This window comes from Cetorhinus maximus, chromosome 4 (assembly GCF_964194155.1).
Source record: "Cetorhinus maximus chromosome 4, sCetMax3.hap1.1, whole genome shotgun sequence".
NCBI lineage: Eukaryota > Metazoa > Chordata > Chondrichthyes > Lamniformes > Cetorhinidae > Cetorhinus > Cetorhinus maximus.
The window spans coordinates 176,521,273-176,536,379 of NC_135882.1; the positions used below are offsets into that span (position 1 = coordinate 176,521,273).

Consider the following 15,107-nt stretch of genomic DNA (forward strand, 5'->3'; position numbering starts at 1 on the left):
CAATTAATGGATTACTTTGAGTGCAGTCACTGTTGTTATATAGTGTTTCTGAAAAGATAGCTATATTCCAATTGATTGAAGTTAGTGGTTATAATTGAATTTGTTATATTTTTCACCATTAATGTAAAACAAACTATCGCTCGAGCCATCTTCCGCTTTATCTGGAGGTCGAAAATGGATCGTGTCCGTAGGGACGCGATGTACAAGCCTCTAGATAAAGGGGGAAAAAACGTGCCCAACATCGCCCTCATACTGATGGCCACCTTTGTGTGTGGCTGCATCAAGCGGTGCGTAGACCCTCAGTACGCAAACACGAAGTGTCACTACGTGCTGAGGTTCTACCTGTCCCCGGTGTTGCGAAGGATGGGTCTGGCCACGCTGCCACGGAACGCTCCAAGTAGTTGGACCGTGCCGTACCACCTGTCCCTCGTTGAAAAATTTATGCAGAAAAACACCTTTGACTACAAGTCCATCAGGCAGTGGTCAGCACGTAACGTCCTAGAGGCCCTGAGGGAAAAGGAGAGGGTGGACCCTGTGGGATGGTTCCCCGAGCAGACTGTCAAAGTCATTTGGCAGAATGCCTCATCGCCAGAACTTTCCAACAAGCACCAAGACGTGGCTTGGCTGGTGGTGAGAAAGGCCCTCCCCGTCAGATCCTTCCTACACGCCAGGAGTCTCACCCCCTCTGCACGTTGCCCTCGAGGTGGCTGTGGTGGGGAAGAGACCGTTGTTCACCTCCTTGTGGATTGTGCCTTTGCAAAGAAAGTCTGGAGAGAGATGCAGTGGTTGCTGTCGAGGTTCATCCCGAGCAGTTCTGTGACACAGGACTCTGTGCTCTACGGGCTGTTCCCAGGGACACACACCGAGACAAACATCAACTGCAGCTGGAGGATCATCAACTCGGTGAAATACGCGCTTTGGTCTGCCCGAAACTTGTTGGTCTTCCAGCACAAAGAGTTGTCCCCGACCGATTGTTGCGGACTGGCACAATCCAAAGTCCAGGACTACGTGCTGAGGGACGCACTAAAGCTTGGGGCAGCTGCCGCAAAGGCGCAATGGGGAAGGGTCGCTGTCTAAGACCTTTCTGCCACAGCGCACCGAGAGACTGGGAACTGTTTAGAGCCCCTCGGGCTGTACAGCTCAAAATGAAAGGCTGTAAATGATTGTAATATTGTTTGTACTGATGCACCTGGTGATACATTTTGTAAAAGTTTAACCGGATTGTACCCTTGTAATGGTGTTTTTGAAATGGCTTGGAATGTGATTGAAGATATTTTATGAATAAAGTATATTTTTGCAAAAAAAAAGTAAAACAAACTAATTGTGCAGTAAATTCCCTGGGGTGTATCTGCATGCAAACAAGTTAGACACAAGGTGCTGAATTTTTTCCAAGTCCCACAATGGGGGCTGAAAGTGGGAGCTGACCCCACACTGGTGGGCGGCAGCACCTTAGACTAGCTTTTGGTCAATCAACAGACTGTTGCCAGGGCCTCCTTCCAATTGAGGACAGCAACCCATTGCTCAATCAGAGGAGTGCCCAACCAAAGGAGCAGCAGCTCAGAAGCTAACAGTGCCCATCGCTGAGGCTGCAGCATGAGGATTGGTGCACCTCAATGCTGAGGAGCCCTTCAAGTCTGGTGTGTTATTTTGAGGAAACTGGGGCCAGGCAGGCAGGCTCTTATGATTGTGGTGAGGGAAAGTGATCATGGAAAACCACTGGCGAGTTAGGCACTGGGCAGCCATTGCTACCGAGAGGTCTTGAAACCCCCAAGTAAGAGGGGCCTGCACAACGTCCAGGAACTTGCTGGCCACAGCAGGCCCGCCCTATCCAATAAAAATGCCCATGGGAGCAGGAGGTGGCCCTCAATTCGGCCTTTAAGTGGCTCAATTGGCTGACTGATGAGGGGATGGAGCCACGTCACTGAGGTTTCCACCCCTGGCAATATGCTGTCTTCCCAATGCCTTCCAACAGCACATGTCAGCCCTCCTGCCTCCCAGACCATCTCCAAAGTGCTGTGAAAATTGAGTTTGATAAGGTGGATGAAACCACCTCCTCTATGTTGTTTCATTCCTCCTGTACTTTTGTAGCTGAGAATTAGATCACCAACACAACTTTTAAATTCTATCTCCACTCTTGCATTGACATAGCATCAATTTGCATTTGATAGCACCTTTAACATAGAGAAACAAGGACAGTCGTGTTATTCGATAAAAATTGACAGCAAACCAAAGAAATTGGTTGGAGTCATAGCTTATTTAAAGAGGTAGGTTTTAAGAAGCATCTAAAAGGAGAGAGGCTAAGAGGTTTAGACATGGAATTTCAGAGCTTAGGGCCTAGACAATTGAAGGCATGGCTGCCAGTGGTAGGGTGAAGAGAATGAAAGATGTATAAGTGACCAGGGTTTGAGAAATACAGAAATCTCAGAGGGTAGTGAGGCAGGAGGTGTTTACAAAATACTTAAGACAATGGACAAGGTAGATGCAGGTAAGATGTTTCCCCTGGGTGGGGTCTCTAGAACCAGAGGTCACAATTTCACAATAAGAGGGAAGCCACTTTGGACTGAGATGAGGAGAAATTTTTTAAATCAGAGGGTTGTGAATCTTTGGAATTCTCTACCCCAGGGGGCAGTGGGAGCTCAGCCATCGAGTATGTTTAAAGTAGAGATTGACGAATTTCTAAATACCAATGACATAAAGGTGTATGTGGATAGTGTGGGGAAAAAAGACATTGAAGCGATGGATCACCCAATTACATGATCAATCACATGATTGGGTCACACAATGGGCCACATTAAAGGATCACACAATTGAATTACACAAATGGGCAAACTTTGGGCAAAGATAAGATACACAAATGGGCCACACAAGGTGTCATACGTCGATCACATGATGAGGTACACAAACAGGCATATGATGGGAAACAGTGGGGCTCTGGTGATGATTTGCACTGAAGCAGTGACTATAGAAACCATTCAAAACCCCTTGTGTAGAGCTTATGTCGAGTGGGGTATTATTTTGATCAGGTATTTCCTGCCGATTGATGTTGGGCTGTTTATATTGAATGGTGGAGCAGGCTCGATGGGCTGAATGGCCTACTCCTGCTCCTGTGTTCCTATGTTCCTACCGGGAAAGGGTTAGGCCGAGGCCATGGAGGAATTTGAAAATAAGGATGAAAATTTTAAAATTGAGGCAGCAAAAGTTTATAGATGGTGAAAGATGGAAAGCTGAACCAGAGAACATTGAAATAGCTGGGTTGCAGGTAATAAAAGTATAGATGAAAGTTTCAGCAGTGCATAGGCAGGGGCGGAAATTGGTGATATTACAGACGTGGAAATAGACACCTTGGTAATGGTAAAAGCAAAATACTGCAGATGCCAGAAATCTGAAACAAAAACAAAAATAGCTGGAAAAACTCAGCAGGTCTGACAGCATCTGCGGAGAGGAACACAGTTAACGTTTCGAGTCTGTATGACTCTTCATCAGAACTTGGTTCTGGTATTGGGTGGAAAATCAGCTGAGGGCCGGAGGCTAAGGTTGTGAACAGTCCAGTTTATTCTCAGACAGTGACCAAGGAAGGAAATGCAATCTGTGGTGAAATAATGGAGTTTGTGACCGAGACCAAAGACAATGGCTGCAGCCTTCCCAATGTTTAATTAGAGGAAATTGCAGCTCATCAAGGAAAAGTTGACACATGAGCAGTCTGATATTTCGAGGCAGTGGAGGGGTCGAGAGAGGTGTTGTCAGTGTACATGCAGAACATGTCTTTGGTTGGCGCCATTGTCAGGAAAAATCTAGATAAAAAATAGGGGATGCAGCCCAGGATAGTTCCTTGGGGTAACACCAGAGATAATGCTGTGGGGACTGAAAAAGATCTCTAGCAATGATTAGATCGGTAAAAAGGGAATCAGGCAAAGGAAAGCCCAATTCATTTGAACAACAGAGAAATGTTTGAAGAGGATGGAATGATCAACTGCCATTCTAATCCTGAGCCCATTACTTCTATCCTTTTTTTCCTTCTCTTTATCCCTCTTGAACCATTGTCTCCTGTCTGCTACCCTCCCGTTACTCAGTCAGGCCACCTTCATTTATCCCTGTTGGGTACTTTGTCCCCCTAAATTCCGCCCTCAACCCTTTAACGGTTCTCTGACTTCCTACATCCTGCCCTTGATCCCTCTGTTCTGAAATCTAACTCTTCTGTGGTGTCATTTTTAAGTTGCACTTTACAGTGATACCAAAACATGACAGAAACACGCAAGGCTTTCAATTATGTAAATGTGAGAAACTGAGTTTTTTAAAAAATTGACAAATGCTAACTTTTTTGATACACTGTTTGATGAAATTATTGAACCTTTATCAGCCCAACATCAATCGGCAGCAAATACCTGATCAAAATAATACCCCACTTGACATAAGCTCTACACAAGGGGTTTTGAATGGTTTCTATAGTCACTGCTTCAGTGCAAATCATCACCAGAGCCCCACTGTTTCCCATCATATGCCTGTTTGTGTACCTCATCATGTGATCGACGTATGACACCTTGTGTGGCCCATTTGTGTATCTTATCATTGCCCAAAGTTTGCCCATTTGTGTAATTCAATCGTGCGATCCTTTAGTGTGGCCCATTGTGTGACCCAGTCATGTGATTGATCATGTAATTGGGTGATCCATCATGCGAACCACTGTGACCCATAAGACCGTAAGAAACAGGAGCAGAAATTAGGCCATTCGGCCCATCGAGCCTGCTCCGCCATTCAATCATGGCTGATAAGTTTCTCAACCCCATTCTCCCGCCTTCTCCCCGTAACCTTTGATCCCCTTGCCAATCAAGAACCTATCTATCTCCGTCTTAAATACACTCAATGACCTGGCCTCCACAGCCTTCTGTGGCAATGAATTCCATAGAATCACCACTCTCTGGCTAAGAAGTTTCTCCTCATCTCTGTTCTAAAAGGTCTTCCCTTTACTCTGAGACTGTGCCCTCGGGTCCTAGTCTTTCCTACTAATGGAAACATCTTCCCCACGTCCACTCTATCCAGGTCTTTCAGTATTCTGTAAGTTTCAATCAGATCCCCCCTCATCCTTCTAAACTCCATCGAGTATAGACCCAGAGTCCTCAAACGTTCCTCATATGTAAAGCCTTTCATTCCTGGGATCATTCTCGTGAACCTCCTCTGGACCCTCTCCAGGGCCAGCACATCCTTCCTGAGATACGGGGCCCAAAATTGCTCACAATATTCTAAATGTGGTCTGACCAGAGCCTTATAAAGCCTCAGCAGCACAACCCTGCTTTTATATTCTAGTCCTCTCGAAATAAATGCCAACATTGCATTTGCCTTCCTAACTACCGACTCAACCTGCAAGTTAACCTTAAGAGAATCCTGGACTAGCACTCCCAAGTCCCTTTGCACTCCAGATTTCTGAATTCTCTCCCCTTTTAGAAAATAGGCTATGCCTCTATTCTTCCTACCAAAGTGTATGACCTCACACTTCCCCATGTTGTATTCCATCTGCCACTGCTTTGTCCATTCTCCTAACCTGTCCAAATCCTTCTGCAGCCTCCCCGCCTCCTCAATACTACCTGTCCCTCCACCTATCTTTGTATCATCTGCAAACTTAGCCAGGATGCCCTCAGTTCCTTCATCTAGATCATTAATGTATAAAGTGAAAAGTTGTGGTCCCAACACTGACCCCTCCGGAACTCCACGAGTCACCGGCTGCCATCCTGAGAAGGACCCACTTATCCCGACTCTCTGGCTCCTGCCAGACAGCCAATCTTCTATCCATGCTAGTACCTTGCCTCTAACACCATGGGCTCTTATCTTACTGAGCAGCCTCCTGTGCGGCACCTTGTCAAAGGCCTTCTGGAAGTCCAAGTAGATAACATCCATTGGCTCTCCTTTGTCTAACCTACTCGTTACCTCCTCAAAGAATTCTAACAGATTTGTCAGGCATGAACTCCCCTTGATGAAACCATGCTGACTTTGCCCTATTTTACCATGCACTTCCAAGTATTCTGAAATTTCATCCTTAATAATGGACTCTAAAATCTTACCAACGACCGAGGTCAGGCTAATCGGCCTGTAATTTCCCGTCTTTTGCTTCACTTCCTTCTTAAACAGGGGGGTTACATTAGCGATTTTCCAGTCCTCTGGGACCCTCCCTGACTCCAGTGATTCCTGAAAGATCACCACTAACGCCTCCACTATCTCTTCAGCTATCTCCTTCAGAACTCTGGGGTGTAATCGATCTGGTCCAGGTGATTTATCCACCTTCAGACCTTTCAGTTTCCCTAGCATCTTCTCCTTGGTAATGGCCACCATACTCACCTCTGCCCCCCGACTCTCTTGAACTTTGGGGATGTTACTCATTTCTTCCACCGTGAAGACTGACGCAAAGTACCTATTCAGTTCCTCCACCATTTCTTTGTTCCCCACTACTACTTCTCCAGCGTCATTTTCCAGCGGCCCAATGTCCACTTTTGCCTCTCCCTTACCCTTTATATATCTAAAAAAACTCTTGCAATCTTCTTTTATAATACTGGCTAGTTTACCCTCATATTTAATCTTCTCCCTCCTTATTTCTTTTTTAGTTGTCCTCTGTTGGTCTTTGTAGGCTTCCCAATCCCCTGGTTTCCCACTGCTCTTCGCCACATTGTATGCTTTCTCTTTAGCTTTTATGCTGTCCCTGACTTCCCTTGTCAGCCATGGTTGCCTCATCCTCCCTTTAGTATGCTTCTTCTTCCTAGGGATGAATTTTTGCTGTGTCTCCCAAATTACTCCCAGAAACTCATGCCATTGCTGTTCCACTGTGTTTCCTGCTAGGCTCATCTCCCAGTCAATTCTGGCCAGCTCCTCCCTCATGCCTCTGTAGTTGCCTTTATTCAACTGTGATACCGTTACATCTGATTCCAGCTTTTTCCTCACAATTTGCAGAGTAAATTCTATCATATTATGGTCACTTCCTCCTAAGGGTTACTTCACCTTAAGCTCCCTTATCAAATCTGCCTCATTACACATCACTAAATCTAGAATTGCCTGTTCCCTAGTGGGCTCCACCACAAACTGCTCCAAAAAGCCATCTCGTAGACATTCCACAAATTCCTTTTCTTGGGATCCACTACCAACCTGATTTTCCCAGTCTACCTGCATATTGAAATGATCACTGTAACCTTGCCTTTCTTACATGCCTTTTCTATCTCCTGGTGTATCTTATGCCCCACATCCTGACTACTGTTTGGAGGCCTGTACGTAACTCCCATTATGGTTTTTTTACCTTTGCGGTTCCTCAACTCTATCCACACAGATTCTACATCATCTGACTCTACGTCATTTCTTGCTATCGATTTAATTTCATTTCTTACTAACAAAGCAACCCCACCCCCTCTGCCAACCTGCCTATCTTTTCGATAGGATGTATATCCTTGGATATTTAGCTCCCAGTCCTGATCCCCTTGCAGCCATGTCTTCGTGATGCCCACCACATCATACCTGTCAGTTTCAATCTGCGCCACAAGCTCATTTATCATATTTCGACCCAATCACGTGACTGATCGTTTAACCCAGTCATATGATTGATAGTGGTTTGACCCATCCTGTGACCCAGTGGTGAGCCCAAATGTTCCAACACTTCAAGGTCAATGAACAGTTGATCTGGGGAAACACGGCACACAGCAGACAGTTGAAACTATAGTAGATTCTCTCCATTTCTTATACAGTCAAAAATCCAACCGTGTCTGCAATAACGTGAGAGAAACTTTATGTTTCAAAGTACTCTTGCAATTAGGGAAAAACAGTTGGTCATCAAAACAGGCTACAGTCAATCCCAAATTTCGTTGAAAATTTAATTATGACCAAGTAATTAAAGATTTAAACGGAAATTGCTGGAAGTGCAGGGCAGACCAGTCAGCAGAAACAAGGCAGGTTAACATTTCGGTGTAAGCAGATCGGGGAAGCTTTCTGATGAACGGCATCAGCCTCAAACGTGAAATAAACCTGGTTTTATTTCTTTACTGCTGCTGATGTGTATGTTTAGCACTTTCTACTTTGATATGAGCTTTCCGGTATTTGCAGTTTTTATTTTCCATGTTAAGGCAGATTAAGGTTGTGTTAATTTGAAATGTTACTCCAGTCGGCTGTACAATTTTGTTTAGAAGCCTGGCTATTATTAAATTCAATGAATCCGCTTTCTGTGGCTGGAATGGCAATTTTGTCCTGCTTTCTGCATTTAACAATACACGGGTGTTAGGATTGAGTCGCTTGTCTCCTGGGTATAAACTGGGTTATAATCACGTACAGCACACAGGAACAGCCTCATATCCCATCCACATGAACAGCTAGCTCTCGCACTATTTGTTTAACCTGAGTCTACGTTTTCACTGAAAGGTTTCAACATTCAACAAATTGTTCTTCGCAAATAAATAAAACCAATATATCTAACCATATCCACATTAAATAAACTTTTATAAGTTTTTTAAAACGCACAGGCATAATCGTAGAAGTGTACAGCACAGAAAAAGGCCATTCGGCCCATCGTGTTTCTGTTGGCCCTTTGAAAGAGCTATCCAATTAACCCGCATAACACTGCAGAATTTCCCCTCATTGTAAAGATATTTAGTAAAAATCTCCCCGTGTTGTCGTTCCTCTGGTCGTTCCGAAAGCGGAACGCCCTGTGTGGAGGTGGGCTATCACACGCTGTAGTCAGTTAGCAGCATGCCATGTACCTGAATCGTCTGGCTGGAGGCTCCGGCAGCTGGTCCTCCCACCAGCTTACAGTAGAGGTCCAACCTCGGCCTGCCCGATCCGTCCTCTCCGCAAGTGGCCGTGGCCGCGATCCTGGACCCTTGGGCTATGTTCAAGTAGGGCGGGTGCAGGCTGAAGCCGTTGACTTTGTCTGGCGCCTCTCGGCTGGTTACGAGTGGTCCAAAGTGTAGCAGGACAGCAGCGAGCAGCAATCCTCCCCTCGCACCTCTCGCCATGTTTCACAGTCACTGGTCTCTCTCTCTCTCTCTGTCTCTCAACACTGGAGCTCTGCTCCTCGTCTATACCCAGCAACACACACCCTGCATCTACCCAGGAACTGGGACTGCAAGGAAATCCTGGCTACACAATTCGCAAAAATCATTGTTTCAAACCGCTATATTTAGAAGCTTTTTTTTAAAAAAAAACTAATTGGACATCAGCTAAAATAAATATGTATTCGAAATTTGTACTAATTGTCCTCGAAAAGATTTTATGAAAATAGGATTAACTAGATTATTAAATATAAACTTCTGTTTGTTCGATTCATTTTTCACTGGATAAGTAAATTTGTTTTAATATGCATTGCTTCACACCGCCGTGCAGTAAATGTGACTATATGGTATTAGCGGCAATAGTAAGCTCTAATCAACTGGATATTCACGAAAAATCAGTGTAATCTCCGAGTAAAACTTTCTATGAAGTTTATTTGTGTAAATTCCATCCCGTCCGATGCGTTTTCCCATGGTAACCGGGTTTTTTTTAATTGGAAAAAAAATGACAAATAAAAGTGCGAAGAAAGTACTGCGTGTGCACATTTTGTTTGCTGGCAAACAGCCAGGGAATGAAATCAAGGAATAGAAGCCCAAGTGCAAGCCTGAACATACCTTTCCTGTCAGCAAAGTGCCTGACATTCTTTCTTCACCACCTCTATATTCGCGGGACCGACTGACACATGATCATGTCCTGTATTATGTCTTATTTAATTTAAGTTAATCCATTAATTTATTTATTAATTTAGAAAAGATGTCAGGGTCCTTGAGAAGGTGCGGAGGGGATTTACCAGACTGGTTCCAGGGATGGGGGTTTTTAGCTTCCAGGGATGAGGGTTTTTAGCTACAAGGTTTTTAGCTACATTGGAGAAGCTGGGGCTGTTCACCTTGGAGCGAAGGAGATTGAGGGGAGATTTGATAGAGGGGGACACGATGATGACAGGCAAAGAAAGGCTGTTCCCATTGGCTGACGGTGCAAGGACGAGGGGACACAGATTTAAGATATTGGGCAAGAGATGGGGAGGGGGGCACTGGGAATGTGAGGAAGAACTTTTTCGTGCAGCGAGTGGTAATGACCTGGAACTCTCTGCCCAGGAGGGCAGTAGAAGCAGAAACAATGATTCCTGAAGGAAAATGGGTGGGCCCTTTAAGGAAATAAACTTGCAGGGCTACGGGAATGGAGTGAGGGAATGGAGCTGATGGGATTGCTTTGCAGGAAGCCAGCATGGACTTACTAGGCTGAATGGCCTCCTTCTGTGCTGTAAATGACTCTACGAAACAGAGTTGCAGTGTCCAGCTAAGTTGTTTAAACGGATAGCTGAAGTCCTTTATTTCTAATATTGAAAGGCTTGTACATTTTGTGTCTTGGATGCATATCAATGAAAATGATATACATACTTGAAAAGGAACTATTTGCCAGACTATGTATGTGGCACTCAATGGTTAGCTCTTTCACGAAGGACGATGGGCTGAATCGTCGCCTTCTGTGATGTAAGATTCTGTGAATCGTTACTGCAGTGAAAATATGTGCAAACTATGCTTTCTACCTCTACAATCAAAGTAACATTACCCTTTTAGTACCCTTTAAGGAAGGTCGTGCTATATACTTTTACATATCACTTTACCACAGAGGGCTCAAACAGCAGCATCTCCAACAGTAGGCTGCTGTCAGCTGTCCTTTTATCACGCTCAACGACAAGCAGTCGTTGGGGGATCGAAATCGCCAAGGTTTTCGCATTAAACTGCCCACTTTAAGTTCACACAGCGTCCAGCCGGTCCTGTAAACAGGGAGATTCACCAGTCTTGTGGTGACTTAAAGAACAACCAAAATGTTCCAAATGTCTTAATAGATAACAGAGCGAGGGGAGCGGTGCCAGTATTGCGGTCTGATCTGGAACTGTGTTGCAATATTCAGAAACCACTAAAGTTTCCTCCCCCACCCCCCTGGCCAGTTTGAAACCTCTGATGGCAGGCTCCTCGCTCCATGCTGTGCACATTATTTCCCATTTGGATCACACCTGTTGAAAATGTCGTGCCGTGATCTGCTTCATGTTGGGTGTCTTTTTTTAAAACTGATCCGAGCATGAACGAGGTTCACTGAGCTGGGCGTTTCCACAAAGCTGAGCTTTAAAAAAGTCAGAAGCCCCGTGAAGTAGTAATCATTTGAGAGAGTTATTTTTTTAATCTTGAGAATGCTTACGCATATTTATACATGCTGCTCACCTTTTTTTGGCATGAATATTGATGAAAGCAAAATACTGCGGATGCGGGAGATCTGAAATAAATGGCATGAATATTTGCTGGTATGCCCCACCCCTCTTCCCGATCCTGACCCTGTGTAGGAGCAAAGAATATGTCTGCATCAATAGCAGCATCGTTGACACGTGTCTTGGGAGACAAAATCACTGGGAAAACACACTTCCCCAGAATGTATCAAGGGATGATACAAACCTGGAACTCTCTACCCCTGGGCTGGGAGCCAATTGGAAATGTAAGAAAAACTGATATTTTTGTTAGGTAATGGGATTAAGGGGTATGGAACCAATGTTGGTAAATGGAGTACAGATGATCTAATTAAGTGGTGACAGAACAGGCTGGAGAGACTGAATGGCCTACTTCTGTTTCCATGATCAAAAGACTCCACTTAGAATCATAGAATGAGGCCATTTGGCCCATTGCTATCCTTCCAATTTTCTGCAGTAATTACTCACCTAGCCCCTGCTCTTTTGCCTTTTCCCCATTGCCCTGCAAAAACGTTCTCTTCAGGTGCTGAAGATTTCACATTTCCCCTTTGAAAGCCAGGATTGAATCTGCTTCCACCACACTGTCGGGCAGTGCATTTCAGATCCTAAGCACTCGCTGTGTAAGAAAGTTTTTCTTCATGGCATCTCTGTTTCTTTTACTAATCACCTTAAATTGGTGTCTTCTGGTCATCTTCCCATTTTACACCCCTTCCGACACCTGCTGGGAGGGTTAGGATAAAATTGCACCACCACCCTTCTCGGGGTAATTATCACTAAAGATTAGCCCACTTCAGGCTTTCTGATCATTCAGTCATTCAGGAAGAGCTCAATGAAGTGTACAGAATGGAATCATAAATTCGACATATACAACAGAATCAGAATTTTAGGATAAACCCCAATTATTAATCCAAAATAAGGTGAGAAAAGAAGCCAGAGGATAGATTTGGAAATGGGAGAAAAGTAAATTTAGTGTTTTTCTTTATTCAGTCACGGGATGTGGGCATCGCTGGCTGGGCCAGCACTTATTGCCCATGTCTAATTGCCCTTGAGAAGGTGGTGGTGAGGAGCTGCCTTCTTGAACCACTGCAGTCCATGTGGTGTAGGTACACCCACAGTGCTGTTAGGGAGGGAGTTCCAGGATTTTGACCCAGCAACAGTGAAGAACGACGATATATTTCTAAATCAGGATGGTGTGTGACTTGGAGGCGAACTTCCAGATGGTGGTGTTCTCATGCATCTGCTGCCCTTGACTTTCTAGATAGTAGCGGCCATAAGTTTGGAAGGTGCTGTTTAAGGAGCCTTGGTGAGTTACTGAAGTGCATCTTGCACATGGTATACACTGCTGCTACTGTGCATCGGTGGTGGAGAGAGTGAATGTTTGTGGATGTGGTGCCAATTAAGCAGCTGCTTTGTCCTGGATGGTGTCAAACTTCTTGAGTGTTGTGGGAGCTGCACTCATCCAGGCAAGTGGAGAGTAGTGTGTAGTAGTGTGACTCGTAGATGGTGGACAGGCTTTGGGGAGTCAGGAGGTGAGTTATTCGTCACACGATTCCCAGCCTCTGACCTGCTCTTGTAGCCACAGTATTTATTTGGCTAGTCCAGTTCAGTTTCTGGTCAATGGGAACCCCCAGGATGTTGATAGTGGGGGATTCAGTGATGGTAATGCCATTGAGTGTCAAGGGGAGATGGTTAGATGCTCTCTTGTTGGAGATGGTCATTCCCTGGCATTTGTGTGTGCAAATGTTACTTGCCACTTGTCAGCCCAAGCTGGATATTGTCCAGGTCTTGCTGCATTTGGACATGGACTGCATCAGCATTTGAGGAGTTGCGAATGGTACTGAACATACTCTAATCATCAACAAACATCCCTATTTCTGTCCTTATGATGGAAGGAAGGTCATTGATGAAGCAGCTGAAGATGGTTGGGCTAATGACACTACCCTGAGGAGCTCCTGCAATTTTGTCCTGGGACTGAGATGACTGATCTCAACAGCCACAGCCATCTTCCTTTGTTTTAGGTATGACTCCAACCAGCGGAGTGTTTTCCCCCTGATTCCCATTGACTCCAGTTTAGCTAGGGCTCCTTGATGCCACACTTGGTCAAATGCTGCCTTGATGTCAAGAGCAGTCACTCTCACCTCACCTCGGCACTTCAGCTCTTTTGTCCATGTTTGAACCAAGGCTGTGATGAGGTCAGGAGCTGAGTGACCCTGGTGGAACCAAAACTGAGCGTCAGCAAGTAGGATGTTTCTAAACAAGTACCACTTGATGGCCCCTTCCATTCCTTTACTGGTGATCGAGAGTAGACTGATGGGGCGGTAATTGGTGGGTTGGATTTGCTCTGCTTTTTGTGTTCAGGACACACCTGGGCAATTTTCTATGGGTGGTAGTTTTATTTATCCACCTATGGGATGTGGGCTTCACTGGCTGGGCCAGCATTTATTGCCTATCCCTAATTTCCCTTGTTCAGAGGGCATTTAGGAGTCAGCCACATTGCTGTGGGTCTGGAGTCACATGTAGGCCAGACCAGGTAAGGATGGTAGATTTCCTTCCCTAACGGACATTAGTGAACCAGGAGGGTCCAGAGGAGGTTCACGAGAATGATCCCAGGAACGAAAGGCTTTACATATGAGGAACGTTTGAGGACTCTGCGTCTATACTCGATGGAGTTTAGAAGGATGAGGGGGGATCTGATTGAAACTTACAGAATACTGAAAGGCCTGGATAGAGTGGACGTGGGGAAGATGTTTCCATTAGTAGGAAAGACTAGGACCCGAGGGCACAGTCTCAGAGTAAAGGGAAGACCTTTTAGAACAGAGATGAGGAAAAACTTCTTTAGCCAGAGAGTGGTGAATCTATGGAATTCATTGCCACAGAAGGCTGTGGAGGCCAGGTCATTGAGTGTATTTAAGACCGAGATAGATAGGTTCTTGATTGGCAAGGGGATCAAAGGTTACAGGGAGAAGGCAGGAGAATGGGGTTGAGAAACTTATCAGCCATGATTGAATGGCGGAGCAGGCTCGATGGGCCGAATGGCCTAATTTCTGCTCCTATGTCTTATGGTCTTATGGGTTTTTGCAACAATTGACAATGGTTTTATGCTAATCATCAGACTTTAAATTCCAGGTTTATTGAATTCAAATTCCACCATGTGCTGTGGCGGGATTCGAACCCAAGTCCCCTAAAGCATTACCCTGGGTCTCGGGATTACTAGCCCAGTGACACTACCACTGTGCCATCACCTTCCCTGAAAGATGCCAGTGTTGTAGCTTTTCTGGAACAGCTTGGCTAGGGGCGTGGAAAGTTTTGGAGTACAAGTCTTCAGTATTATTTCCGGAATATTGTCAGGGCCCATAGCCTTCACAATATCCAGTGCCTTCAGCCACTTCTTGATATCACGTGGAATGGATCAAACTGGCTGAAGACTGGCATCTGTGATGCTGGGTACTTCCGTCGGCGACTGAGATGGGTCATGCACTCGTTACTTCTGGCTGAAGATTGTTGCAAATGCTTCAACTTTATCTTTTGCACTGATGTGCTCGGCTCCCCCAGCATTGAGGATGGAGATATTTGTGGATCTTCCTCCAGCGAATTGTTTAATTGTCCACCACCATTCATGACTGGGTGTGGCAGGACTGCAGAGCTTAGATCTGATCCGTTGGTTGTGGAATCACTTAGCTCGGTCTATCGCTTGCTGCTTATGCTGTTTAGCACATAAGTTGTCCTTAGTTATAGCTTCACCAGGTTGACACCCCATTTTTAGGTATGCCTGGTGCTGCTCCTGGCATGCCCTCCTGCACTCTTCATTGAACTAGGGTTGATCCCCTAGCTTGGTGGTAATGGTAGAGTGGGGGAT

At 45.2% G+C, this 15,107-nt stretch overlaps 1 protein-coding gene across 4 annotated transcripts in view; it reads right to left on the reverse strand.

Moving 5' to 3' along the window:
• The window catches only part of lama3 (laminin, alpha 3), a 500,534-nt gene extending 491,261 nt beyond the window's left edge, over positions 1 to 9,273 (reverse strand). For 2 of the 4 annotated variants that reach the window (XM_078541180.1, XM_078541178.1), the window contains exon 1: positions 8,721 to 9,273. In XM_078541180.1, the coding sequence (XP_078397306.1) occupies positions 8,721 to 8,975 (255 nt within the window). In that variant the 5' untranslated portion in view covers positions 8,976 to 9,273. The remainder of the gene's footprint in view (positions 1 to 8,720) is intronic. The other 2 variants (XM_078541182.1, XM_078541179.1) reach the window with 1 other exon arrangement.
• Positions 9,274 to 15,107: the final 5,834 nt, after the last annotated feature.